The 25,302-nt window shown below is 54.9% G+C and overlaps 16 protein-coding genes across 16 annotated transcripts; 5 read left to right on the top strand and 11 right to left on the bottom strand.

The window, feature by feature from the left end:
- Positions 1-126: 126 nt before the first annotated feature.
- Positions 127-2,136, top strand: KRP23_10196 (Serine/threonine-protein kinase STY46; the record flags this gene model as incomplete). The annotated part of the gene is made up of 2 exons (XM_067880616.1): positions 127-1,263; positions 1,477-2,136. 2 exons carry the CDS (start codon positions 127-129, stop codon positions 2,134-2,136), a joined length of 1,797 nt encoding a protein of 598 aa, XP_067742026.1.
- Positions 2,137-4,087: 1,951 nt separating this feature from the next.
- KRP23_10195 (uncharacterized protein) lies at positions 4,088-4,312 on the bottom strand (the record flags this gene model as incomplete). Its single annotated transcript, XM_067895905.1, has 1 exon — positions 4,088-4,312. The coding sequence occupies one exon, from the start codon at positions 4,310-4,312 to the stop codon at positions 4,088-4,090; it is 225 nt and encodes a 74-aa protein (XP_067742025.1).
- Positions 4,313-6,000: 1,688 nt separating this feature from the next.
- Positions 6,001-6,864, bottom strand: KRP23_10194 (uncharacterized protein; the record flags this gene model as incomplete). The annotated part of the gene is made up of 2 exons (XM_067880615.1): positions 6,001-6,455; positions 6,528-6,864. 2 exons carry the CDS (start codon positions 6,862-6,864, stop codon positions 6,001-6,003), a joined length of 792 nt encoding a protein of 263 aa, XP_067742024.1.
- Positions 6,865-7,352: 488 nt separating this feature from the next.
- KRP23_10193 (uncharacterized protein) lies at positions 7,353-8,245 on the bottom strand (the record flags this gene model as incomplete). Its single annotated transcript, XM_067880614.1, has 3 exons — positions 7,353-7,461; positions 7,534-7,740; positions 7,824-8,245. The coding sequence occupies 3 exons, from the start codon at positions 8,243-8,245 to the stop codon at positions 7,353-7,355; spliced, it is 738 nt and encodes a 245-aa protein (XP_067742023.1).
- A 377-nt stretch (positions 8,246-8,622) lies between these two features.
- On the bottom strand, positions 8,623-9,126 carry KRP23_10192 (uncharacterized protein; the record flags this gene model as incomplete). The annotated part of the gene is made up of 1 exon (XM_067880613.1): positions 8,623-9,126. The coding sequence occupies one exon, from the start codon at positions 9,124-9,126 to the stop codon at positions 8,623-8,625; it is 504 nt and encodes a 167-aa protein (XP_067742022.1).
- A 271-nt stretch (positions 9,127-9,397) lies between these two features.
- Positions 9,398-11,767, top strand: KRP23_10191 (Cell division control protein 45-like protein; the record flags this gene model as incomplete). Its single annotated transcript, XM_067880612.1, has 2 exons — positions 9,398-11,541; positions 11,623-11,767. 2 exons carry the CDS (start codon positions 9,398-9,400, stop codon positions 11,765-11,767), a joined length of 2,289 nt encoding a protein of 762 aa, XP_067742021.1.
- A 121-nt stretch (positions 11,768-11,888) lies between these two features.
- On the bottom strand, positions 11,889-12,739 carry KRP23_10190 (Protein-L-isoaspartate O-methyltransferase; the record flags this gene model as incomplete). The annotated part of the gene is made up of 2 exons (XM_067880611.1): positions 11,889-12,461; positions 12,521-12,739. The coding sequence occupies 2 exons, from the start codon at positions 12,737-12,739 to the stop codon at positions 11,889-11,891; spliced, it is 792 nt and encodes a 263-aa protein (XP_067742020.1).
- A 407-nt stretch (positions 12,740-13,146) lies between these two features.
- On the bottom strand, positions 13,147-13,869 carry KRP23_10189 (Protein-L-isoaspartate O-methyltransferase; the record flags this gene model as incomplete). The annotated part of the gene is made up of 1 exon (XM_067880610.1): positions 13,147-13,869. The coding sequence occupies one exon, from the start codon at positions 13,867-13,869 to the stop codon at positions 13,147-13,149; it is 723 nt and encodes a 240-aa protein (XP_067742019.1).
- A 306-nt stretch (positions 13,870-14,175) lies between these two features.
- On the bottom strand, positions 14,176-18,259 carry KRP23_10188 (Leucine-rich repeat-containing protein 15; the record flags this gene model as incomplete). Its single annotated transcript, XM_067880609.1, has 11 exons — positions 14,176-16,168; positions 16,252-16,329; positions 16,398-16,472; positions 16,550-16,624; positions 16,700-16,912; positions 16,992-17,135; positions 17,208-17,420; positions 17,479-17,619; positions 17,692-17,766; positions 17,841-18,047; positions 18,198-18,259. The coding sequence occupies 11 exons, from the start codon at positions 18,257-18,259 to the stop codon at positions 14,176-14,178; spliced, it is 3,276 nt and encodes a 1,091-aa protein (XP_067742018.1).
- Positions 18,260-18,431: 172 nt separating this feature from the next.
- On the top strand, positions 18,432-19,619 carry KRP23_10187 (Peroxisomal targeting signal 2 receptor; the record flags this gene model as incomplete). Its single annotated transcript, XM_067880608.1, has 4 exons — positions 18,432-18,479; positions 18,570-18,689; positions 18,760-19,257; positions 19,317-19,619. The coding sequence occupies 4 exons, from the start codon at positions 18,432-18,434 to the stop codon at positions 19,617-19,619; spliced, it is 969 nt and encodes a 322-aa protein (XP_067742017.1).
- Positions 19,620-19,684: 65 nt separating this feature from the next.
- KRP23_10186 (uncharacterized protein) lies at positions 19,685-20,280 on the top strand (the record flags this gene model as incomplete). The annotated part of the gene is made up of 2 exons (XM_067880606.1): positions 19,685-19,741; positions 19,846-20,280. 2 exons carry the CDS (start codon positions 19,685-19,687, stop codon positions 20,278-20,280), a joined length of 492 nt encoding a protein of 163 aa, XP_067742016.1.
- Positions 20,281-20,365: 85 nt separating this feature from the next.
- Positions 20,366-20,694, bottom strand: KRP23_10185 (uncharacterized protein; the record flags this gene model as incomplete). Its single annotated transcript, XM_067880605.1, has 2 exons — positions 20,366-20,392; positions 20,479-20,694. The coding sequence occupies 2 exons, from the start codon at positions 20,692-20,694 to the stop codon at positions 20,366-20,368; spliced, it is 243 nt and encodes an 80-aa protein (XP_067742015.1).
- Positions 20,695-21,319: 625 nt separating this feature from the next.
- KRP23_10184 (uncharacterized protein) lies at positions 21,320-21,811 on the bottom strand (the record flags this gene model as incomplete). The annotated part of the gene is made up of 3 exons (XM_067880604.1): positions 21,320-21,521; positions 21,598-21,722; positions 21,809-21,811. The coding sequence occupies 3 exons, from the start codon at positions 21,809-21,811 to the stop codon at positions 21,320-21,322; spliced, it is 330 nt and encodes a 109-aa protein (XP_067742014.1).
- An 82-nt stretch (positions 21,812-21,893) lies between these two features.
- KRP23_10183 (ER membrane protein complex subunit 6) lies at positions 21,894-22,226 on the top strand (the record flags this gene model as incomplete). Its single annotated transcript, XM_067880603.1, has 1 exon — positions 21,894-22,226. One exon carries the CDS (start codon positions 21,894-21,896, stop codon positions 22,224-22,226), a length of 333 nt encoding a protein of 110 aa, XP_067742013.1.
- A 340-nt stretch (positions 22,227-22,566) lies between these two features.
- On the bottom strand, positions 22,567-23,019 carry KRP23_10182 (Prefoldin subunit 5; the record flags this gene model as incomplete). The annotated part of the gene is made up of 1 exon (XM_067880602.1): positions 22,567-23,019. One exon carries the CDS (start codon positions 23,017-23,019, stop codon positions 22,567-22,569), a length of 453 nt encoding a protein of 150 aa, XP_067742012.1.
- A 168-nt stretch (positions 23,020-23,187) lies between these two features.
- On the bottom strand, positions 23,188-24,165 carry KRP23_10181 (Alpha- and gamma-adaptin-binding protein p34; the record flags this gene model as incomplete). Its single annotated transcript, XM_067880601.1, has 1 exon — positions 23,188-24,165. The coding sequence occupies one exon, from the start codon at positions 24,163-24,165 to the stop codon at positions 23,188-23,190; it is 978 nt and encodes a 325-aa protein (XP_067742011.1).
- Between the last annotated feature and the right edge of the window lie 1,137 nt (positions 24,166-25,302).

Raw genomic sequence — 25,302 nt, 5'->3', positions numbered from 1 at the left:
AGAGTCCGGAATGACTCTTTTGCGCAGCGTATACTGAAGGGGACAACGCACGGCATTGCGTGGCGCGTACGTCGTTTGTTGCGTCGGTGCGGAATCCGAGTCTCCGGACGAACGTCCCCGCTGCCAATGGCCGTGATCAAGAAAGACGCCACTGCCGCGCGTATTCAAGGCCACAAGAACTCGCAACAGCAGGGTGAAGCTTTCATCTTACAGACACAGCGAATGTATCACCTAGACTTTGCAGCGCAGTCTCCACCACTGACCGAAGAAAGATCCAACGAGATATCGGCGCCTCAGCTCCTACCGCTCGTGTTTCCAGTGGATGGAAACAAGAGCAACATTATGAACTCGGTTGTCCCTGAAGGGGCCCAGAAACGACCTCCTGTTCGGGCCGGCTCGGTGCTGGTGAAGAAGAGAGACCCGAGCAAGCACATGCTGTCAACGCAAAAGACCAGGCAGCGATCGAAAAGCGCGATGGATCCCCCCAAGTCAAAAATGGGATCGAAAATCCGAGCAGTCTCGATTTCCGCGACGCGCAGCTCACGCAACATCCTGGCAGCCACAGGAATATCCCCACCCAAAGGGCTAAAGACGAGTGGAAGTCGTACCGACTCGACAGACTCGTTATCGGCAGATCGATCGAGCTCATTCAAAAGAAGATTCTTGATTTTCAAGAAGCGCATGCCATCTCGCGCACACTCCCAAGCACTTTTCAACGAGCCCTCGTACGAAATGAAAAATGGCATAGCAGAACTGTCACCGGAGAACAGAGCGGAGAATGAGCGGCGGGCAAGCATGCAGTTGCGAGATAAAAGGCGTCTGAGCGTCGGTGCCAGCTCACACGTGCAGTTCGAGGTGGGCGGCGATCAGGCTTCAGTGTATGAAGTAAAACTCCGCGAAGTGAATTTAGTGAAGCGCTTAGCTTCGGGGCCGTTGAGTGAAGTGTACGCGGCTATCTGGCGAGATACCAAAGTTGGCGTCAAATTGCTGATGCCCCGAGAAGGAGTCGTGGACAACCTGGAAGAGGCGGTGAAGAACTTCCGGCGTGAAATTTGGGTCATGCATGCGCTCAAGCATCCGAACATCGTCAAGCTACTCGGTGCAAGTCTCACACAGAGCTGTTACGTGCTCATAATGGAGTACATGCCCAACGGCTCACTGTACGATTACTTGCGAGACACTGCCAACTTTTTCCCGCATCAACTCATCGTCACCAGTGCGTTCGACATTGCCTCAGGCATGGCCCACATCCACGCCTGCGACGTACTGCAACGTGATCTGAAATCCAAGAACTGTTTGCTCTCCGAGAATCTCGTCACGAAAGTGTCCGACTTCGGCCTCGCACGCTTTCGCAGTTTACAATACGGTCCGTACACATGGGTCGGCACACCGTTCTGGGCCGCACCCGAGGTCATTCGCCACGAGCCGTACGACGAGAAAGCAGACGTTTACTCGTACGCAATTGTGCTTTGGGAGCTCGTGGAACGTAAAGATCCGTACGATAATCTCAACGCTTTCCAGGTTCCGCTCCAGGTTGCCAATGAAGGACTTCGGCCGAGCGATTTCACGAACCCAGCACCTCTCGGGCTTGAACAATTAATGCATCAGTGCTGGGATGCCGATCCGGAGCAGCGCCCATCTTTCGAAGATATCTCACAAACGCTGGGCACGTGGCTGCGGACTCAAAGCAACGACCACAGTGACGAGCCTCGCAAGAGCCTCGTTGAAAACGATGGCAGTGTCGACCTATCTGCTCATATCCAGCGAGGACAAATTACCGCCACGCAAGCCGAACTCCACCGATTTGCCGAGTCGCACGACGCCAACGCGAAGGTCATCCCTATTACTCTGTCTTCTCTTCGTCGTGGGCTTTCAACCTCAAGACTCCAGCGCAATCGTACCAAGCGTGAACTGACCGCCAGCGAAATCGAGGAGGTACGCGTCAACAGCACGCTAGGCATCCCCGGTCTTGAAGAATTCAACAACTCCAATGGCCGAGTCCAATCCAGTACTGGATGGAGTCCCAGGAGTAGGAGGGCCACCCCACCCCAAAAGATGGAGGGCTTGCGCCTGGAAGAGAGTGCAGACAACCTTGATGAAATCGAAGCGCAGTCTGGAGTTGAATTCGAGCCGTGAGATTTAGCGGCACCGTACATGTAGTTCGGGGTGAGTTCTCAAGAAGTTAGGTCCATGATGGCAAGAGCGAACGAGCAAGACGCTCGGCGTAGTGACAAAAAATATTTATTGATGCTGTACATGCGTTGCTTCAATTCCAAGGGTGGTTGACATATCTTCAGTTTGTGTTTTGAACAGTTTGGTACAAGATCCACATCGCCAGATCTCTGGAGCTGGGTGAGCTCACTTGAATCTGCGGTAGATGGTCATATCCGGCGGGAGCAATGAGGATCCACCGGGGGACGAGCAGTTGGACGCAGCTCGGGCGTCGCTAGGAGGCTCGGACTGAGGTTCCGATACCACGTTCGATTCCTGAGAAATTGGTGGATGTGGCACAGTCGTCGGCGACTTGCCTCCGAAGCTGCTCCGCGACAGGCCGCTGGCCATGCTGCGGCTGCTGTTGGTGTGGAGCAGGTAGTTTTGCAGCAGGCGCTGGTAATATTCATCATCGAGCGCTGGGGCCGGTTCTTTGGGTATTTTCGCCAGGGCTGACTGCCTCGGCAACCAGAAGCTGCTCTGGGCTTGAAAAACTCTCGATGCCCGGCGTTCCATCGCCGCTTGGCCCTGTCGCGCCGCCGTGGGCACAGCAACCCGTTGGTGAAAGCTCTGGTTGTGGGTCAGCAAGCTGTTCCCGGAAGGGTAGCGGCCAAGTCGAAAGGAGCCTATTTGGTTAGTTGAGGATCCAAACTGGTGGTGGGTCGAGGACGACGCCAAGTCTGCGGATGTGAACGATCGAAGAGATGTTCCTGCATTGGACGAGGACATTCCAGAGTTGACGGAAGTGCCTCCACGACGAATCTGGTAGTGCTCCAATACTTCCAACAGGGCACTCGAGTCCACTTCATATTCGTCACTCCCGTCAGTCTCTTGACCTGTAACTTCAGGTTGGACGAATGCCCGCTTCTTCGGGCGAGCATTCAAGCTCAGTCGGTGCTGCTGATACTTCTCTGACTCGCGCGACGAGAGCACGGAGATGGAGGACATCTCTGCAGCAGCGAGCAGCCGTTCAGCACGCTCCGAAGCCGCAATCGTCGGAATTTGCTGCTGACCAACGGACCCGTCGGTGATCGAAGATGCGGTCATCGTCGGGCGGAGGAACGTTGGCGCGCGCTTACGCTTCTTGGCCAACCGCTTGATCAGTCGAGCGTTAATGGTCGCTCCGGACGGAATCACGGCGCACACACAAGCGAGGCAAAACGTTTCCGTGCATGGTCCAGACGTTAAGCCAGCAGCGGTACCTCCATTGGCGTGATAATGAGCGCAGAAGATCGGCTTAGTCACGCGGCACGTGCGGCAACACGGCTTCCAGCAACCACGACAACTGCGAGGAGCGTCCCAGAAGAAAAGCGCTCGAGCGCACACCCCACAGCGCTGTCTGGAGCTGGACTGCTCTGCGATGGCTTGCTTTTGGCCAACCAGCAGCAGTGACAGGTTCTTGGCTTGGCCACTCTGTACAGTATTGGCCATGGACGTGAGCCATTCAGCGATGCAATTGTCGCCCAGCAGCGGCGGCAAGCGACCGCTTGGGTTAAAGAGACCGTGCGCGAACATGGCCACTCGGTCGTCACCCACGCTCTTAAACACGATCGCCAGCGAGATAAACCCGCGCACGAAGGTCCCAGAACCGAAACCCGCAGAGCTGGCGCTGCGAGTGCGTCCTGGGTGGGCTGGCGCGGCTGGAGGCCACGTTGCTCCTGTCTGCGCGTACGTGTCGAACGTCGAAACTTGCGCCGAGATCTCATCAGCCAGCGGGTCAATGGAGTGCAGCACCATGTAACCCACATCTTCTCCCAGGTCGTTCTTGAACGTGTCCATCTTCTTGAAGCACAGGAAGTCCCTATGTCTGCAAATACCCAGCCCCGGGATCTTGAGCGCCATCCACACAATGCCCGAGAAACGGAACGGGTTAGCCTCAGAGCTGCTCTTGTCCACTTGCAGCACGCGGGCGTCCAGCGACCGCGGACTCAGCAGCATCTGCAACACCCGCGCGGTCCTCGTCGAGTCCGCGTACAGGCCGTTCATGACGTCCCCTAGTGAGCCGTGTACTGTGCCAATAGCCTGCACTGTGGATGTGCGTTCCTGCCGCGTCTTCAAGCGATACACGCGGATGTCGCTGCTCTCTCGCAGTAATTTCCATTGCCGCGTTTCCACGGCCGTCATTCGGGCGGGAGAGCCCGTTCTGGGCAGCTCCGGACCTGTTGCACTCAACGGACAGCGGCTCAGCCGCAGGCGCGAGCGGCGTTCGCGCTCCTGTCGCTCCCGGAAGAGCCGCAGCGTCGCGTCCAGACGCTTGTTGCTCTGCTGGTGGTAGCGCCGCAGTCGCGCGGCCGTGACATCGTTGAGCGAGCGGTGCAGCAGCGCGGTGGGCTCGTCGTCCATTTCCAGCGCGGATGCTGAGACGAGCCCGCTGCTGATGGGAGGCCGGCAGACGTCCGCCATGAAGCCCGGCGAGTACGCGGTGCGGAGCAAATTCGGTTGTGAGAGCTGCGTCCGCTCGCCGTGGCGAACTGACTTGGTTTCAGTATGCCGCGACGAGAGTACCTTTGTCGTTTGCGTTACGTATCGCAGGCCGCGATAACGGCAGCTGAGCCCAAAGCGTATCTTTTGCTTCAGCTCGCAAATGCGTTCGTCTGCAATTTGCGGAAGAGAGACCTTGGCCGCTTCTTATCCAGCGGGGCCACTCGCCAGCAACCCGCGGGCTTTCAAGGATGGGATCTCATGCCTGCATGCTGTTGTTGCGGCTCTGATGCTAAATTTTGGTGGGGAGGTATTGAACCCATCTTTGAGGCATCCACTGCGCCACTGGATTGCCGCGGGAAGCAGGCCTACAGCGCCGTTCGCGCTGCGAAAAGCCTGGTCTGGAGGCGAGACTCTGCCGTTGCTTGCTTTGCGAAGCCCAGCAAGGACAATGCAGTCTCGCATGATTCCGGCTCTTCAGCTCGGTTCGTCCACAGCTCGTTTGACAAAGATCTGCTTGGTGGTGTACCGAAGCGCGAGCTTCCTAGATCCGTTCCGCCGTGGCAGCGAACGTTGGTTGCAGCGGCATTAAGCATGCTCGAACCTACGTGTACTGCGGTTCTCCATTGCATTGGACATTACAACCTACGGATCGGATCAGCGGAGCCCCAGCATTTTGACGAACATCCATTTCTCGGCTCGTCTGCCGTCATCCTGTCGTCGTGAGCGCCGGGCTCGATGCCTCTGCCAACTTGGCAACCAGCCATCGGGATTGCCACACATTTGCAGATGGATGCTGCGGAGAATGGCGCGCGGTGCTGCTCGAAGACGACCGCATCGGTGCTCTAACGCCGCCTCTGCCGGCGCTGAACGGTGGAGGCGGTTCAGCACCGCATTGGGTCGACGAATCATCGGATGATCGGCGGCAGAGCGCTTGATGAAACGGATTAAAGGCCCCCGAAAACCACCATTGCGAGTGCGTGGGCTGATTTGCGCTGATTTGAGCGCGACGAGGTGCACGAGTGTATTAGCGGGTCCTGACGGCACTGCACCGGCGCCACCACTGGTGGTAGGCTACCAACACCAACACCGATGCGACAGCAGCCTTGGGCTCCACTTCAACGTCAATACCAACCGTTGCGCTGTGTCCAGGCCGACATGCGGACGCTGGACCTCAACTGGACCAAATGCTGGATGCACGTTACCAGGGATATGCCTGTTGCAAAAGTACTTTGGCCTGCAGCAAGCTGCTGTGCCTCGCTGGCCACCTGAACCTGTACATCACCTCAAGACATGAAGCTCGCTGCGCTCGGACCGAAGCGCTCTTCCAGGCAACCATGCCGCAACTTGTTTATCTCCACATCGAGTCTAAAAGATCCACAGGAAGCGCTTGCGCGGGAGCTGCTCCGTGAGCGCAGTCTTGCGCTCCTCCAGTGCCGCAATCTCCTCGTCCGCCTCGTCGATGTCGCGTCCCGCATACTTGGATTCCTCCAGCGCCGCCTGCTGCGTGCAGATCTCCTCGATCTGCAGTCGGATCTCCTTCGCCGAGTCCAAAGGCTTCTCGCTCTTCTTCTGCGCCGCAGCCGCGCTTCCCCAGGCCACACGAGGTGCGGGTGGCCACGCCTCCTGCGCCGTCGGCGCTGCCTGCTTTGGTTCCTTCTCCTCTTCTCCTTCCTCTGCAAAGGTGATCGCGATCACGCGGTCGTTCTCTGGCTGCGGCGACTGCTTGAGCGCCAGGGCCTCGATCTCCTCTTGGCTGGCCGAGCCCGAGACCTCGAACCGCACCTTCTGGTGCGACTGCAACTCGGCCACCACTGTCACCGCTACAACCACAGCAGTAACAGCATTAAACTCAGTCGCCTACCCAATCTACAGCTCCCCAAAGACTTTCGTACTCTCATTGATCAGGTCTTCCGTGGAGCCGAGGGGTCCGATGTCCTCGCGGCTCGCAAGTTCCAGCAGCGACTCGTTTAGCGGGTAGAACTCGTTGATGGCGTCGATCAAGTCTGGGTACCGGTCGTTGAAGTGGCTGTAGAACTCGTCGTCCGACTTGAGGTTGTACACGAACACGGCGCCCACGGCCCCGGGGATGCCCAGCATAATGCCCGTCGTATACCAGAAGTAGCGCGCGAACGGGGGCCCCTTGGGTTTAGCGGCAACAGCAGCAGCAGAAGACATGAAGCGGGGCGGCAGCGCCGCGCCTGAGCGCAGCATCGACCGGACCAGCGCCATCAGTAAATCCTAAAATGACCACCAAACGATTGAATCGATTTGATTGGTAGATGGTATAGACTCATAACCTATATAAAATGTAGTTTATAGGGTTTCTCAGTTTATCCTGCGATTGAGATGGATGACGCGGAGGTGTCGGTGTCGTACGCTTCGGGCGCGTACGCTACTGGATTCGTGATTCTGCTGGCGGGCGTGGTGCTTCCCATGCTGTACATGGTGCTGCAGAACAAGAAGGCGTTCAAGGCCGTGCGACGAGACTAGAAGTCGCAGGCAACGCGGCAAACGACAAAGAAGATCGCACATTTGCCACGGATGCAAACCGCAACGAAGACGTTGAAGATATTGTGCAAGTGGACGAGAGAAAGAGGAAGAGATTGCAGTAATTGCAGCGATATTTGGACTGGAAATGGCATTGTACGAGTTTTTCTTCTTCTTCTTAATGGTACATTGGCTGATGAGGTGCTGTAGATGTGCTGAGGAGTGGGCGTTCATCTCGCTATGCCTGCTGGTCGCTGTGCAAATTTCTCATGTCGGATTCGCTCCAAGTTTTGCTGCTGCTGCAGCTCCGCCTTGACGTTCTGGTACCGCTGCAATAGCCTGAAAAGAAGAGAGAAACATGGAAACCGTAAAGGGATGACTCCTTGTAGGGCGAGAAGAATGGGGACGCACCGTTCGAGGTCAACCTGGCGCTGCTTCTTCTGTTCTTCTCGACCAGATTGGATCCGCTTGTGCAGTGCGTCTAGGTCCTGCTTCTGCCGCTGCTTAAAGGTCACCTCGCGCTGGAACATCTCCTGCTGCTTAAGGTTGCGCCACTTTTCGAGCTCCCAAGCCTCCAATGCATCCGATTTGAGCTTGATTTTGTGTGCTTCGCCATAGCTGTGCATACAACAAAGAAGGCGATTTTAGCTACCTGTGGGGGTTATTGATCTTGCTGCGGTGAACATCGGTCTAGCACGTACTCTTTCTGCCGAGCTAGGTGCTCTTCGATGCGCCGTAGATTCAGTAGGTCCTTGGAGAACTTTGGCTTCTGGTGTTTCTCCAGCATTTTTTGCTGGAACTCGAGCAGCTCGGACTTGTGTTTCTCACGCATATTGACCACCAGCTCCTCGACGTTGCGCTCATACTCGTCCATCTTCCGATCCCAAACCTGGTTGAATTGCTGGAACTCGAGCATGTGGGCTTCTTCAACCCCTAGGCGCTCGGCAATCTGCCGAGACCGCATTGCCTCTCTCCGCCGATTCTCCTCGTGCACCTTGAGCTCCTCGAGGCGGTTCTTGGCTATTTCAGCCTCCACATATTTGCCCTGCCGCTCGCAGTTCTTGCGGTGCTCCTCAAGGATCAGCAAGAAGTCGTTCACGGCAGAGTCCTCCACATCCGTCATGCTGCTGGTGTTGGTAGTCTATCGATATGAGTCGATGCAAATATTTGGAGGAAGAAATCGCAGCACTACACCGCAAATGGCCTTCCTCTCTACTAGCAAGCAATACCAGAACAATCCCAGCGCCTGCCAATTATAAATGCAGGTGCCATGGGCTGCCTGCGATGCCGTTGAGCGCGCCGAGCCAAGAATACCTGTACCCCCCTAACGCATGCGTACCGCTGTAACATCAAGGCAAGAAGAGTGGTTACTTTCTCATGATGTTGCATTTTTTTCTATTACATTTGTGAAGTTGGGAGCGAAGGACTCCGCGTAGGGGATCAATGACTGCATGACAGAGTCGTCATTGCACCATTGCCACGAGAGAGAAAGGGAGCTGTCTAGGGCAGCTTCTTCTCCATGATGGCGTTGCCCGCGGCGTCCTTGCCGTGGATCTCGAGGTGCTGCACCTTAGGCATGCCCCACGACGTGGTGGAGTGGACGAACACGCGCTCGAGCGAGCAGCCGTCCTGGCCATTGATGGAGCCGCGGCCCACGACCTTGCCGTCCACGATGGACAGGTAGATGACACGATCCTTGAGCGACGTGAGCGTGACCTCGTACTCGCCGGGGTGGCCCTCGCGCGGCTTGACGGTGGCACCGTACGCCGTGTTGCGCTCGATCATGTTGAGCTCCTCGCGGGGCGTGCCGTCCTGCTCGAACATGATCCAGTACACGTCCAGCGGGTTCTCGGGGTCCAGCGTCCCGTCCTCGAGCAGGCGCGCGGCGTACACGACCACGTTCTTGTTCTTGTTGCGGTAGACCACAAAGGCCACGTTCGCGTTGAATTTCTCGGCGATGAGCGGCACCGGGTTGTTCTCCACCTTGGAAAAGTCGAGCGACATGGCTGATGAGGTTGCAAAGGTCTGTGGCTGCTTGCTGCGGACGCGAGGAGACGGAGAATGAAGCTCCACGTGGAAGAAGATTCCAGGAGCTACAATCAGCCGTTACGTCAGGGTGGTGTAAACCTCATTTTTGGCTTGCTTTTTGTATACCGACGTTGTTCAATCGCTGACGGACGTACTCATGCAGCGAGCACGCCAAGTGTACACCACAATAACACAACCAGCACACCAACTTAGTGCGTACTTAGCTCCATTGTGTCAAAGTGCCGCCATGCTGTGGCCGCGCGAGGAGTTCCACGCTGCGTACGGGCAGATGAAGCACGACGCGCTGCAGTCGGGCGGCAGCTGCAGCGTGCTGATCCTCGTGGCGCTAGACGTGGATGCGCTGTGCGCCGCCGAGATCCTCACGCGCCTGTTGCGCGCCGACATGTTGAGCTACTCACTGCTGGCGGTGCGGGGCTACGAGGACGTGCTGCAGGCGCGGGAAACGCGTATCCGAGGCGCCGACGGGGAGGTGCGGGGAGGCGGAGAGCTTCGCTCCGTAGTGCTGCTCAACTGCGGCGCCATCGTGGACGTGGCCAAGCTGCTGGCGCTGCCGCCGCACGTCAAGTGCTACGTACTGGACAGCCACCGGCCGATCCACTTGGCTAACATCTACGACGAGCACCAGCAGATTGTGGTGTTTGATGATGGCGCGCTGGGACTCGAGGAGTACCCGGCGTTCGGTCCGGATTTGGAAGTGGATGACTTTGACGAGGAAGAAGAAGAGGAGGAAGAAGAGGAGGAGGAGGAAAAAGAAGAAGAGGAGGGGAGTGAGGGGGAAGCGGAGGTGGAGTTTGGAGATGGAAATACGCAGGATACGGAGACGGAGGAGAAAGAGAAGAGGAAGAGAGATGAGGACGGAGATGTGGAGCATAGTCCCAAAAGGAGGAAGGAGGACGAGAAGAAGGAGAAGGAGGATCAGGATCAGGGACAGGGTGTGGATGTGGGTGCTACGGCTACGGCCGCTGCTGAGCCGGTGGAGGAGAGTGCTGTGATGACCAAGCGCCGGCGTCGGGAGGAAATCTTGCGGTACTACCGCGGCTCGTTCCATGGCGCGCCGGCTGCCACGGTGGCGTTCGAACTGGCGCAGCAGGTGAACAACAGTCAGCGAGATCTGCTGTGGTTTGCGATTGTGGGGCTTACCAAGCAGTTCGTGCTGGAGGAGATTGATGCCGACAACTACAACCTCATGGTCACGAGATTCCAGGACGAGGTGCTGGCTGTCGACGCACCAACACCGTCAAGCGGACCGGGAGCTAATGGAGACGAGGAGCGACACCCAGGGTACGACGACGGCAAGATTAGCTTCGAAGAGGAGTACCGGTTCATGTGCTACCGCCACTGGTCGCTCTATGAGGCAATGTACTACTCGGATTACGTAGCCTCGAAGCTTGGACTCTATCACGACCAGGCACGACGTGTTGGCGCACGCAACGCCTCAGATAACAGTGGCAACGGCGCTGGAGACACTGCACTGCATTTTTTTCTGGCGCGTATGGGATTCTCACTGAGGCAGAGCCAGCAGAAATTCTCGTATATGCCTCTGGAGATGAAGCAAATGCTGCGTGATAAGACGCAGGAGATGGCACCCGAATTTGGGCTAGACGATCTGTTCTACGGCTCCTTCAAGCGCACGTTTGCCTTCCAGTACCAGCTGTGCGCAGCGGATGCTGTCTACGGACTTCAGGCTCTGCTGGAGGCTCCTGAGAGCTATGTGGGGGCGGTATTCGAAGCCGAGACGCAGCATCAGCAGCATAACTCGCTGACAAGTCTGTTTGCACTGGATTCTATCCTATCGTCTGGCGCTAGCAGCAGCGCCATTGTCCCGAGTGACAACGACGGAACAGACAAGCAGGCGGAAGCTGACGAGGAAGCATCTCAAGACGATTTCCGGCAAGAGAACTTCATGCTAGCGCATACTGCGCTTTCGTGCCAGTCTGTGGCGTCCAGCAAGCTCATGGAAAGTGGCATCAAGGTGGCCATGTCACTGAAGCAGGCAATTGTCCGCGTGGGACTGTCGATCATGGAGCGCAAGCTACTCGTTCGTGTTAAACACTTCCGCTACGTCTGCCTGAACGTGCCCGAGCGTGAACAGGAGCTCTTTGCGAACGCTAATGTTCTCACCCAGTTAGCTCTTTTCCTACTCAATGTTCACCGTGCTAGCGGCAAGTGGGGTGGGCCTAACGCCCCAGCCCGAAGAAAACCAGAAGGCGAAGACGGCGAGAATGGCGAGGACGGTGATGCTGAAGAGGAGGCAGCTGTGACGAACAAATCTATTGTGCCGCTGGTGCTCATTACTCGCAACCCGGCCCAGAATTGTTTCCTGGTGGTTGGCCTTACTTGTCCATCCACACCTGGCGAGATCCACCGCAAGTAAGTTTTGATCTGCAAGTTCTGTTGCTCGACAGATCGAGTAGTGACTGACGTGTGCCGTTGTTTCTTGTGATTGTGCAGTACATTGGGAACGGCATTCAAGTTGGCTGCAGGTGAAACTGGTGCCAATTTCCGGCAGGATGGCTTCGCCAGCGCCGTGATGGAGATCCAGATTGACGAGATCCAGTACTTCGTGGAGCAACTGCACAATGTGCTGGATGCGTAAGACTGATAATACGGTAAGCGAACTAACTGACAATAGATGACAGCCCTCGGTGTGTGCACGTATTATTTGCTTATTTCTTACTTTGTTTGTAGCACATGTACATTAGTTTCTCTATGGTCCTCTAGCGAATAGCACGGAAGGAGTGGGTACTGTGCAGCACTTTCGGTCCGGGCATCTCCGTGTCTCCTGCGCTACTCATCCCACGCCGCTTCTTGTGGATTTCACCGCGGACGAGCGGAACAAAGCACACGGGCATGAGTTTGCTGTGGATGAAGCTGGGGCCGCGGCGAGTGACTCCCACAAGGGTTTGCCCGCCACGTGGGTCGTCCACAGGTATCACAAGCTGTCCCCCCTCTGCGAGCTGGTCCAACAATGCCTGAGGTGGAGAGGAGACGGCTGCTCCAACGAAGATGAAGTTGAAAGGGGCCTCCGCTGGCAATCCGTGCCAACCATTGTAGCAGTGCAGCGAGAGCACGCCGTGTTTCATCAGGTCTGGAGCCGCGTTTAGCACATTTTTCCGAGCAGACTGAGCTAGCGGTGGGAGCAGCTCCAACCCAAACACGCGACCACCAGCATTTTCAACAAGACGAGCGAGCGCAGCAGTCAAGTACCCAGACCCAGCGCCTACGTCCAACACACGCGGCTTGGTTACACCAGCAAACGTTGCATGGGCGAGCTCCAACACGTGGGCATGCTGCACAGAAAACATTTTCAGTGACTGACGTGATTCAAGCCTGAAGGCGCACGACGTACCATGTGCGGAGCCGATATGGTCTGATTGAAGCCGATGGGGCATGGTGAGTCCTGGTACGCCTCTTCTTGAACGAATCGAGGGACGAACAGCGCGCGATCAGTTCGCTTCATGGCGTCGAACACAGCGGCGGAGCGCACGATATCGGCTTTCTGCAGGTTTTGCACTAAACCCTCGTTACTGGACGAACTGCGTGGCCAGAGCGGCAACATGGGCGCCATGGCCTCCCGCTGGTGGCCAAAAAGGTACAGGTTCACAGCTTTGCTGCCGTGGGACTACTTTAAGCTTGATGGCGCGTTCTGGAATGGAGACGACGGTGCAATAAGCAGACCCTGCTTTCGTTGAGCGGCCTCGACATGCGACGAGCAGGTTCAGCTTCGAACCTGGCCGGCAGTCACTAAAAATATGAGAGCGATTAAAGCGGCTAAGTTGCGTTTCATTCATAAGACACATTGAGAGGGAGAGTAATCCCAGTCTCGATCAACACGAAGAGCATGACGTCTGAGGTTCATATACAGAGAAATCAAGACACGAAGTGACTGCAACTTTCTGACCAACATTCTCAGGAGTGATGGCCCAACTTCAACTTGTCCTCTCAAGCACTCGCAGTCTTGGCCTTCCACCATCCTCAGCTGAGCTTACGCTCCCGTTCTCGCACGAGTGGCACAAAACAGACACCAAAGAGGCGGCGTTGCGCGAAAACTGTGCCTTTCCGAGTGATCTCGACAAAGACTTGGCCACCACGAGGTTCATCCAGAGGCAGCACGAGGCGACCACCGTCCGCGAGTTGGTCCAGGAGAGCTTGCGGCGGCGTCTCAGCAGCAGCACCCACGTGGATGTAATGAAACGGAGCCTCGTTCGCCAGCCCGTCCCAGCCATTATGGCAGCGCACCGATACGACGCCTCGGTCAATCAGGTCACCGTCAGCCATGTGGATGTTCTTCTTGGCAAACTGCACGAGACCTGGAACGATCTCCAGACCACATACACGCCCACCCTTGTCTTCCACCATCCGACCGAGGCACGCTGTCAGGTACCCGGATCCAGCTCCAACATCCAGGATCCGCGGGTTGCTCACGTCCTTGACCGCCCCGTACCCCAATTCCATTGCGTGACCATGCATGTGCGGCGCCGAGATGGTCTGGTTGTAGCCGATGGGGTGCGGAACGTCCTGGTAGGCTGCCAGCTCACCCACGTGTCCACCATCAGGAGTCTCAATCTGCGCCAAGTACTTGGCTCGGTCCGTTCTCACCATCGCGTTGAACGCAGCGTCCGAGGTGATGACGCCTGTGCGTTTCAAGTTCTTGACCAAACCTTCATTGCTCGACGAGTTGCACGGCCAAAATGACATCTTGGGAGAAAGTGTGCGGTACGACAAGCGGCGCACAATCAAAATCTTGCCGAAGCAGAGTGTCCCGAAGGTGCTTGGGTTCCAGGCAAAAAGAAGAATGCGGCAAGACTCGAGCCTCGATTCGGCAGTTAGAATGCAGTGGTAAATATCTCAGCTATCGTTCCCCGTCCCAAGCGAGACATGGCCTTGAGCTCAGCTGCCCGAACATGGTTGTAGCGGCGTTCCTTTGAAGCTGGCAGCGTTAAGCTGTGTCGATCAGTCCCAACTGTATTCATAAATACGGGGCTGCTTCCTCTTGATCTTGAGCTATGCAGCGCTGATTTCATCCAGGAAAAACTGGAAGAGATCGACCAGCTTTTTGGCCGTAGGCCGTTTCTTCGGATCACTTTGCAGGCAGTCTTCAATAGCTTTAGACAATTTGTCAACGATTGCACTCGATGATGTGAGCGATATAGTCAATGAGGCCGCGGAGGATGTTGGAGTAGTGCCAAAACTGCTCTCATCTGCATCCCCGTCGGTGCCGCCAACGTTCGCCAGCATCCGCAGTTTACTCATGAAGTGATGCATCGCAGCATTGTGTTCCTTGCCTTTTTGGACCGCACTTGCTGTACGTGGGAGAGCTGCTGTTTCTTCTTTGCTGGGGACTCTGATCGTTGTTTCTCCAACATGACCATCGATAGTTAATCGCAACTTCTTTGTTCGACACCGCGCCTCATACTCGTCGGTTGCTTTGTCGTTCTGGAAAAAAATGTACGAGTGAAACCAAAGGTCCAGTAGAAGGATTCCAAAGCTGTAGATATCGGCGCCAAGATGTCGAGAGTTATGGTTCAATACCTCTGGCGCCACCAGCGGAAGAGTCGGCCCTTGCTGCTTTTCGGAATCCCTTCTCTCTGGCTGGAGGAATCGAACACCTTCCATCTCTACGCCATCCTCTTCTTCAGAATCAGAGTGCTGAGTCGTTTCCCCTTCTACAAGAAGCACGTGTGTGGCATGGTGCGTGTCATCACGGCTATGGTGTCGAAAGTCTCCAATCTTGCAGCGAAACATCTCGGTCACCAACACATTCCGACTTCGCAAGTCGCTATGGGAAACTCCCATGTTGTGGGCGTGCGAAAGTGCTTTGCATATATCCAGAGCCATTTGGAAGCGCGTCAGTAACGAGCTCTTTGACATTCCGTAGGCAGTAGTAGTCTGAGACGAGGAGCGAGCGGCACCGGATCCAGACAGGTTCGCCAATGGCGACGGTGTAGATGAAGTCGACATTCTGGACAACGACGAATTGATACTGTGGGGGCGGTCCAGCGCGTCAACTTCGAGTACAGCTGCCAAATCACCACCTTTCACGTATTCTGAAATGACACACAAATGCTCAGGATCCGACCACATGGTACCCAGACATGTAACGATGTTAGGGTGATGCAGCGACCCCAAGAGCTCCACATCTTTGATCGTGTCAGCGAGTTCTTTGACCTCGAAACGCAGAGTCATCATACGCTTCACAACTACCTGCGTGCCGCAGTAGTCCCCCAGGAAGATTTCACCATGATAACTGCGACTCAGGATGCGATGCATGTGAAAGGTTTCCCACTCAACATCATTCCACTCACGCACTTCCTCTTGCTCGTTGGGAGGTAGCGCACGCCAACGCTTTTCCTTCCGAATCTGAAAGTAATCCCGCAGAGTACTGAGCACGAGATCTTTTGTTTCTTCTGGGAGATCATATATGCGGAATGGTATTTCGCCGTGTTCGGAGGCTTCTTCATCAACCTCATCATCAAGCAGTGAGTCGCTCGGGCTCATTGGCTCGGCCAGCTGATGCATCATTAGCCCCATTCGCCAGTCGTTCATTGCCTCTTGCTCCTTGATGTCCATTTTGCGCGTGCGTTTTGAGCTTTTCATTATGAGGTATAGCAAAAACTTGCTGCTGAAGATAATCCCAGGAATCGCGATTCCCATCGACAGCGTAAGCCAGCACAAAATGTTGCACTCGAAATCTTTGCATATGGTTCGGTCAGGTTCCAGGTCTGACGAATACGGGCAATACAGACAAACCGTGGCACCGTCTTCCTCTGAATATGCACGGGCAGAAACTTGACTGCATGATACACAACTCCCCGTCGAGTTGTCGTGATAAGTACCGGCAACACACTGAATACAGCCGTAGAGACTCACAGTGGTTGTTGACCCTGACACAGAAGAAGATGACAGATCGAGCTCCTCAAAGACACTGCCGTTTGGACAATCATTGCGCATGTCCACATTTGAGGACCAGCCGATGCCAGGGTTGTCCAGTAACGTGCTGTCAACCAACAACATACAATTAGGGACAACAGTACGTGAGTCTTAGTTCGGCGCTACACTTCAATACCACGTCGTCCTTACACATTCGTGAGCAACTTTTTCACCAGGTATACGAAGTTCGTACTGGGAATGGACGTGATAAGGTTCGAGTCGAAATTCCTAACACCCATAGACGTCAGAAGAACTAGCTTTGACTGCAACGCTAGCAAGTCAGTGCAACTACGTACATTGATTCGATCGTCGACATGATTGGGTCGAACACAGCGGAGCTGAAGTTGACGATACGATTGTTACTCAGGTCTCTACACACAATGGAATCGGTTAGAGAGCAGGAATTCACAACGGTGAGAGTGTAGTGCCCACTGGAATGAAAACATACAATGTCTCGAGTCCGGTATATGGCGTTAGTGCGTCATTCGTTGCGATAGACCACAAGAAGTTACGGCTCATGTTCCTACAATAATTTGTCGTTAGCAGCAAAACCAAAAACAATATTTTTCAAAAGAGGAACCATCTAGTTTTCACGTACAGGTATATCATCCGCGACGCCACAAAGTCGTCCGGAAAGTCAGGCATGAGGTCCAACAGGTTGTACTGGAGCTCTAGCCGTTCCAAGTTGGCAGGAACAGACGACAATGTCAACCGGTGAATATTATTGTAATCTAGTCTGAGGTCCTCAAGCCCGTTCACGTCTTTGAATGCATCTTCGTCGATAACGGAGATGACATTGTCGCTCAGATTCCTAATCAAAGATTGTATCGGCGCGTTAGAACCCAGCCATACAAACTAAACCAAAGCAAGACCCATGATGTGAAACGCACAGTTTTCTAAGCGCTTCCATTCCAGAAAATGCTCTGGAGTTGAGAGTAAAAATCGCGTTGGATGCTAACCGAAGTTCACGGATTTCCGAGGCGTCAGCGAAGGCTCCTTCATCAATCTCAACGAAAGAGTTGTAGTCGAAGGAGCTGTAACCATAGTCGAGTTAGTTGATTACACATTCCAATTGACAGGAACCACACAGATTAATGCACTCGTACATGTAGCCTTCAACGATAGCTTTCCGGATACCAGACGGCACACGTAGGATGCCATTGTGTGAGAAATCCAGTGCTTTCCACGAAGCAGACGCCGTCAACAGCCCATTAGGCACGACCTCAAGTTCATTGTAGCTCAGGTCCAACGTATGTAGCGCCGTCAAATTCACAAACGAGTCTCCGTAAATCAGTGATACGTTGTTCTGTGCCAGGTCGCTATGAAAAAAAGCTTGTCAGCCTCAGATGACAAACCCAGCGAAGAAAAAACACGTACATAGACTGAAGCTTCGGCAAGTTCACCAGTGCCTGTGACTCAACCGTCCGGATCGTGCTCTGATTGAACGCCATCACACTCAACAGTGGACAATTGCTGGCAAGACCTGTGGGCAGCTCTTGAATCTGCGTGTTTGTACAACTACACACAACCAACTCGTCAGCAATGCTACAACGAGCTTATAAACCACTAAAACATCAACTCGATACATACACGACTCTCGTAAGGTATGGCATGTTGACGAACGACTCTGCCTCCAGCTGCGTCAAAGGGTTGTTCGAGATATCTCTGCTCCCAACAAAATACTCAAACGTCAGCTCTTTCAGCTCTCTAAAAACAAAACCACAGGCATTTTCACTGACATGTACGTGGAATTGTTGGCCACCTGGAAGAGCGCGGCTGGAACGCTGGTCAGCGAGTTGTTCTGGAGCAGAATAGTCGATTCCTTCGCCAGGTCCAAGGCTGACAGCTCCGTTACGAGGCTGCCGTCACTGTAGAACGCAAACGAGGCGCTCGGCCCGCTCCCAGCAGTTGTGATGTTGCTCAACTGACGCGCCGAGAGCTCCAAACTGCAGCGACAGACAGCAAGTAAAAAATTCAAATTCGGCGATGACAACGTTAAATCCGCGTTGCAGCTCCAATACACGGCTATTCAAGACGGAATAGGCTGCAATGGATAGCCAAGACGATGCTGAACAAGATGCAGCATTGCTACGTACGATACGACGCGCTGTGCCGCCAGAACCACCGCTGCAAGTTGGAGAGTCCAGAGATGCCTCATAGTGCCGCTTTTATCGAACTGAGCATCAAGTGTAGTAGTGTAAATTATGAGCTTTATGCATGTTGATTTTGCAAATATGGACTTGAAGCTTATTGCTGGTACACTGTACCATGCCATGACATTGATGAGCACTGTTGTTCAAACGCCATTTGGTTCCAAGACCAGAGGCGCCATGTTCCTCCAGCCGCGCCAGACGCAGACAGAGCTCCATGGATACTCGGTACGCAATCTGCGGCGAATTAGCTGCGAGCTCATGCAATTTTTACGCGGCGAATCGCACGAATTCTCACGGAAATCGCTGTCGTATCAGGTGGAGTTCAGTCCGTTCGTGGACAACTTGGTGGCGATCGGCACGGCGCAATACTTCGGGATTGTAGGCAACGGGCGGCAGCATGTGTATGAAATGCTCCCGGCGGGAGGTTTGGCTCCGGTGAGACGCGTTCGTCGCGCGTTTTACGGTTGAAAAAAAGCGAGTTGCTTACGTTGTGGCGTGGAATCAGGTTCGAGCGTTCGATACGCCACAGGGAGTCTACGACTGCGCGTGGAGCGAGAACCATGGCCAACAGCTGGTGAGCTCCTGTGCTGATGGGTCGGTGAAGCTGTGGCACTTGCAGACGCGCGACCAGTTCCCGATCCAGAGCTACCACGAGCACAAGCAGGAGGTGTCCGGGGTGAACTGGAATCTCGTCTCCAAAGACTCGTTCGCGTCCGCATCGTGGGACGGCAGCGTGAAGATCTGGAAGCCTGACGTGCCGCACTCCATCTTGACACTTGCAGAGCATTCGAGTGCCGTGTACAATGCAGTGTGGAATACGCAGAACAACTCGCTGGTCGCGTCGTGCTCGGGTGATGGCTGTGTGAAAATTTGGGACCTCAACAGCGCGCGTTCCGTCACGACAATTGCTGCACATGGTAACGAGGTGCTGAGTCTGGACTGGAACAAGTACAACCAATTCGAAGTCGTCTCTGGATCGGCGGACTGCATGATCAAAGTTTGGGTACGTAGTTGCCAGGTAGCACTCGTCGAAGCGAACTTACATTTATTTTATTATTACAGGACATCCGAAACCCGGGACGCGAGGTGCGGATGCTTCCGGGACACAGCTACGCCGTCAAGAAGATCAAGTGCTCACCCCATGACCCAGACGTGATCGCGTCGGCGTCCTACGACATGTCGGTGGGGATCTGGAACACCAAGTCGCCGTATCCGCGACTTCAGAACGCGCAACACCACAGCGAATTCGTGTTCGGCTTTGACTTTAGTCTCTTTGTGGACGGTCTGGTAGCCTCGTGCTCCTGGGACCGGCAGGTGGCCGTTTGGAACTACTTCGGTGGGCCGCCGCCATCGCCGCCGCGCTAAGTTCGCACTAGCGCTAACCCCTCATAATCGATTCCTTACCACCTATCAGACCCAACGTTACCGGCATGGAGGCGCCCAAGAAGACGGGCTTCTGGACGCAGCATGTGGACCCGAGCAGCGGGGTAAGTGTCTAAACTGTTCCTTTAGACACCGCTGCTGCTGTCTACGGCTTGGTTTTGCTTTAGCGTGCTAATTCATGGCGTTATTCGCTGCTGACGATCTGTAGCGGGCGTACTATTTCAACATGACACTGGGACGGAGCTACTGGGAGCTTCCAGCCGAGTTGGAGGCCCAAGTAAAGAAACCAACGCTGGATGCGCTGCGTGAATGGGATCCAGAGGCTGCAGAACGCAAATACGGAGCTGCTACCCAGCAAGCAGTCGGGGACGACGAGATCCGTCGAAAGCGGGAGGAGGCACTAGCCAAGTCCCGGGCGGAGGGTGAAGCTCAAGCTGCGTCCACGAAGGTGTCTCTGGACGAGAGGATGGCCTTGGCAGCTCAGAAGAGGAAGGCGACAGAGGTGCAGAGCAGTAATGGAGGCAGTCGGTTGCCTTCCTCCAACAACGCCGAGAGCTCCAACGAGTACCTGGCACTCGTGCGTCAACTACAGCAGCATGATGACGGAGAGGAAGGAGCAGGCGGCAAATGGCTTGTGAGGTAGAGGAGAAAATAGGCAAATGAAAGCAATAGTTTATTCGTGAGCGTTCGCCGCGATGCTTAGCCGCTCGTCTTCCCTCTCTACCGAGTCAAGAAATCCTCGTTGCGTGCCGCTTCTGCAATGAAAACAAGCAAATGAAGTATCAGCATCAATTACCCTAACATAGAGGTTTGCAGTATTGATAAAGACGCGATGGCGCACTCGCTTGTAGGCCTGGTACCGGTCCTGGAAGGAAATGGACTTTTCGTCGTGCGCCGACGGCTTCTTGGGTTTTAAGTCGAAGAGCTCCTGCACGAACGGCATCTTGGCCAGCACGCACTTCCACACGACGAGCCAGCTGATGGTCAGCGTGAAGAGGACGATGCATACGGCGCCAGACACGTACGCGCCCGTCACCACCAGCTCCTCCAGCTCCATGACACCCAAGTTGTCGCTAGTGGCCTTCTTCTGAAATGCGAACTTAACCCTTGCTTAATACGACTAAGTACGCACGAGGGTGAAGTGTCAAGTGCTAAGGTGAATTGATACGATGTTTCTCTATTTATTGCATGGAAGACTACTTGGACTATTGCTTCCCCAAACTAAAAGCCAAAAGTGACGATGAGTCCTGCAGCAGGACTCGTGCTACTTGCTGTTTGATCCCAGCAAGCCCATCGTTCATAGTGTACGAGGGGCAGTGCACTTCAAGGAAATGCACTTGTATCGCCTGGACTGCTTGAACGTGTTGATTGTGAATCGAGCAGAGCGACTTCAAAACAGGAGGCGGCGTCGCGGCTGAGAGCGTGATCCCCCGGGCCTCGAGCGGAAGTACAGTGACGCCCGCCGGCAGCTCCACTGCAGCGTACGTGCACTCCTGGAGCGTGCACGTATCACCTGAATACTTGTCTGGGCCTGCTCCTCCACCACTCGTCGTCTCTTGTTCAGCATTTGCTGTTCGTGCGCTCTTTGCTGCTCTCGCTCCAGCTCCCGCTTGGTCTTGCGAAACACCAGCGGCTTGGCAAGTGGTTTAGCCGAAGGAGCAGCACGTGGAGCTTCCTGCACTTCAATTAACCGCCGTCTCGGGCTGCGCACTCGGGGCATCTCGCTGATCAACCGCGCGCAGATCTCCTGGTGCTCTATCGTCGCCAACGTGCTGTGCAGTGCCCGACTGTGCAGCAATAATCCCGTCATAGAGTTCCACGCCCTCCGTGGCGCTACTTTCGAGCTCCTCTGGCCTGCCATAACTTCGCGATCGATCGTCGTAACTGTAGCAATTGAGCAAGCGTCAGGTTAAAGTGATACCAAAGTGGAATCGCAACAGCAATGCTGCAATTGTGTTACCTGTTCGGCTTGTTAATTGTAATGCAAGGCACGGTCAATCGCAGCGACAGGATCGGAAGCTGCAGCTCGAGGGCTCGTGACCTCGAGATGAAAGTTTCAACTCTGTTGACACTTTGGCGATTATCCTAGGTTCGGTTCGGATGTTTGAATTCAAAAACCGCGAGCTTCATCCCTGGTGTACACTACACTATATATATTAAGTATCACACACCATACAGAACTTAAGCCGTACTTAGCGTCGACCCCCCTTCCTTTCCATCACGTTACTTGCCAGATCGACTACACCGACAGCCAAGATGGAGGCGCTGCAGGACAAGAAGGTGGAGTTTTTCTCCATGGAGAACATGAGGAGCAACGAGAAGGCGGTGGAGTACGTGCATACGTCCATGTGCGTCATCGCCGGCTGCATCGCGGGCATCACGGGCATGACGGGGCTGCAGGGCTTCGCGTTCCTGGCCGCCGCTTACGTGTTGACGGCGCTGGCGCTCTGGTGCTTCAAGCTTGGCATGGACGTCAAGGTTTACTTCAACACGAGCGCGCTGTCCTTCATCTTCGCGGGCGTCATGTCGCAGGCGCTGTCCTTCATCCTCTTCTGGACGCTCTCCTACGGACTCGTGCATATTTATTGACCGACCCAAGAGATGCCCAAGCTGCACTACACTCAAGGACACAAACAGATGCACAGAACATTGGAGACCACAGTGCAGAGAACTCGAGATACTAAGGGACAGGAGCTGAAGTGCCGCAAGCTAGAGACCAAGTTGATACATTCCTACACGTTCTGCTTTGAGTCCTTCTTCATGCTGCTGTGTGGCTTGTGGTTCAATGCAGTAAGAAGCAAGACGACAAGTTCCGATGTCTATATCTTGAGTCGACAGACAACAAACTCAGCACTTGATTTCCGTGTTTCTGGCCTATAGTGTATGCTGGCGGCATTGCTGCAGCTAGGATAGTCCAAGGTGGCCGTCCTTATTTGCGCTGCGCCTGCTGGGCCTCCTGCATCTTCTGCTGCATGATCATGAGCACGGCCTCCAACATGTTGCGCTTGCCGTCGATCACTGTCTTGAGTTGCTCCGTGTTGCTCTGCAGAAACTCGACTTTTCGATCCATGAACTGCTCGGCCTTGTCCACCGACTGCTCCACAAAGTATCCCGTGCCCACATCCACCAGTACCTCCGTCTTGTTAGACAGTTTACCAGGCACAAACATGGAGGCCGTGAGGGGAACCAGGACCTCTTTGTCCAGGTCGGCGGCCGCCATAGCCTTGAGCGCCTCCTTGGATTCGGTGAACCGCGACTGGGCCTCGCGCAGACCGCCGAACGACGTAGTGAGCTGCTGCAGCTCCTTCTCCAGCTGACCCTTGAGTGAGTTGAGCTGCTCCAGCGACAGATCCACCAGGTTTACCTCGTTCTGGTCCGCCATAGTCGACTTTGATGATTCGTTTGCGAAATGCTTGGACCACCAACGAACGCCACTCTAGTATCTTTCCGTTTCAGCCAATCCCAAGCGTTGAAACATATTTATAGCCTATCCAAAAGCGTGATTTCGATTTTCGTATATTGTTTTGACCAATCACAACGCGGAAGAGCGCTAGTTCGAGTCGCTCGCTGCGTCATCCTCGTCGTCGGCGCCCAGGAAGCTCCAGAGCTTCATGGCCACCTCGGCAGCACGTTCACGTCGCTGCTCATCTGTGAGGTCCTGTCCTTCGTCGCGAACGTTTCGTACTTCCGAGACCAGCGCACTGAATTGGGCCATGTCCATGTCGTCGTCCTCTTCACTTTCATTAGCGCCTCCACCTGCGGCATCAGATCCGCCTGCAATCTCCAGTGCCTGTAACAACGATTGAAGCCTCGAGTCGTCTGTTGCAGCATCCTGGTCACCAATTTCAGCAGCAACTGACGCGTTGTTCTCCTCCTCCAATCGGTTGTCAGTATTCTGCTCTACCTCCTCACTCTTTGCAGCCACCGGCGTCTCGGGCGTCGCATCTTGCACCTTCATCGGAGTAGCAGTCTCGACCTTCGGCGGAGTCATCTCCATGGACCGCCACATGTTGCAGTGCAGCGCTTCCAATACGCGCTCGATGCCGCGCTTCTCGTCAATGACATCGTCGTCCCCAGGCGTCGGTTCCTCGTCGTCCAAATCGACGAACTCGAAGCCATTGTCCTGACACCAACTCTCCATCTTCTTGACGCCCTCCGTCGTGGCCGATGATGTACCAGCCACCAGCAGACACACGTCGAAGGGCAGCGCGTCCACGATGCGCTTGGCAAAGCGGTGCACGTGGAGGAAGCTCTCCCGTTGGGCGGCGTCCACCACGCACACCACCGCCTCGTAGTCATGCAGTTCGTGCTGCAGTGCTGGATCTGGTGCGTTGTCAAGCACCTGGTGCACGTGAACCTCCACGGGCGCTCGGTAGTACTTGGTCTGTAGGTTCAGCACCTTGGACTTGGTTGCGTCTTGAGCATCGGGGACCGAGTCGCCGCAGAGCTGACGCAGATTGGAGATCACTGCCAATTGGGTGTCGTGGTCGGGTCCCAGCACTAGCAGCCGAGAGACTTCCGTCGCCATTGTGATAGTGTGATTGATACACAGGACTCCGTTGCGTGCCTGTTGGCGCAGATTTAAAAGTGCTGGATAGGCGTGCACAGGGCAGCTTCAGTAAGGTGCGGTATTCTACTGTTGATGGTCAAATGAGTGCCATTTCAACTGAGTTTGGGAGCAAGGCAGCGGTAGTGTTAGCAGAAGTGAGATTCGATCGGACAGTTCGCAGTAGAGGTTTGCAACGTACGGTCATTTATCGGCTCTGCATTGATATACTCGACAGTGGCGGCGATTATGATTTGGAAACCCGTTCTTGGGGTCGCCGAGATGACCGCTCCGCTTTAACCCCCCATTCCCCGATGTCTGAGGGTACGACATGTCTGAAAACCAGAGGCGACACGTGAATGTCGGCTATTACTTGATGAACTTTCGTTTGTTCCACAGTGTAGGAATGTGTAAAGCACTTGCGAGGGGAGCTGGCCCTGCTCCCGAGGATTTCTTGCTGTAATGTATTGAGCAAAATCAAAAGCGAGAGCCGCTGCCCAGTCCAGACGTGGTGCAGCTCTCAAGTCTAACCACTGCTGGCTGTACGCATTGTCCTGCTGCATGTAAGCACGTCAACATTGTTCTCACGAACGCAGCATCCGCTGCCAATTCGAGTGTGCTCTCGAAGGTATTGTTGGGTACGCCCGAGGCTTCACTATTCCAGCAAGCTCTCACTTTTCATTTCGCTCCGTCAAGTGCACTCGTCCAGTCTCCAAGCTCCAGCGTCGCACAAGCGCCGTCCTCCGCGGAGGCGAGGATGAGGAAGAAGATCGCTGAAGGAGTCCCGACAGCCCGTTGTTTGATACTTGGCGGACCTCCCAACGCGGACGTAAGGCTCGAGGAGAATGCTGCGTCGACTCGAGAGCTGCTCAACGGATGTCACATCACGCGATCTGCATGACGAGACTGAGCACCGTCCAAGTTTGCTTCAAGACAAAACGAAAGCAGAAAAGTTTCCTAGTGTCGTCATGTGCCTTGCATGGTGATAGCTGGCTCCAGGCATTAGCCCTTTCGGACTCTGTAGGCTACGTACCTATAGGACACCCTTCGGGGAGTAAGGGGTTAATTGTTACAATTCGTCCCGCTCGTCTGAATCATCACCCCCTGCTGAAAATCGCT

Source organism: Phytophthora ramorum, assembly GCF_020800215.1.
Source record: "Phytophthora ramorum isolate Pr-102 chromosome Unknown Phyram_PR-102_s0009, whole genome shotgun sequence".
Lineage (NCBI taxonomy): Eukaryota > Oomycota > Peronosporomycetes > Peronosporales > Peronosporaceae > Phytophthora > Phytophthora ramorum.
Note: the sequence above shows the minus strand (reverse complement) of the source record. Positions and strands in the feature narration are given on the sequence as shown.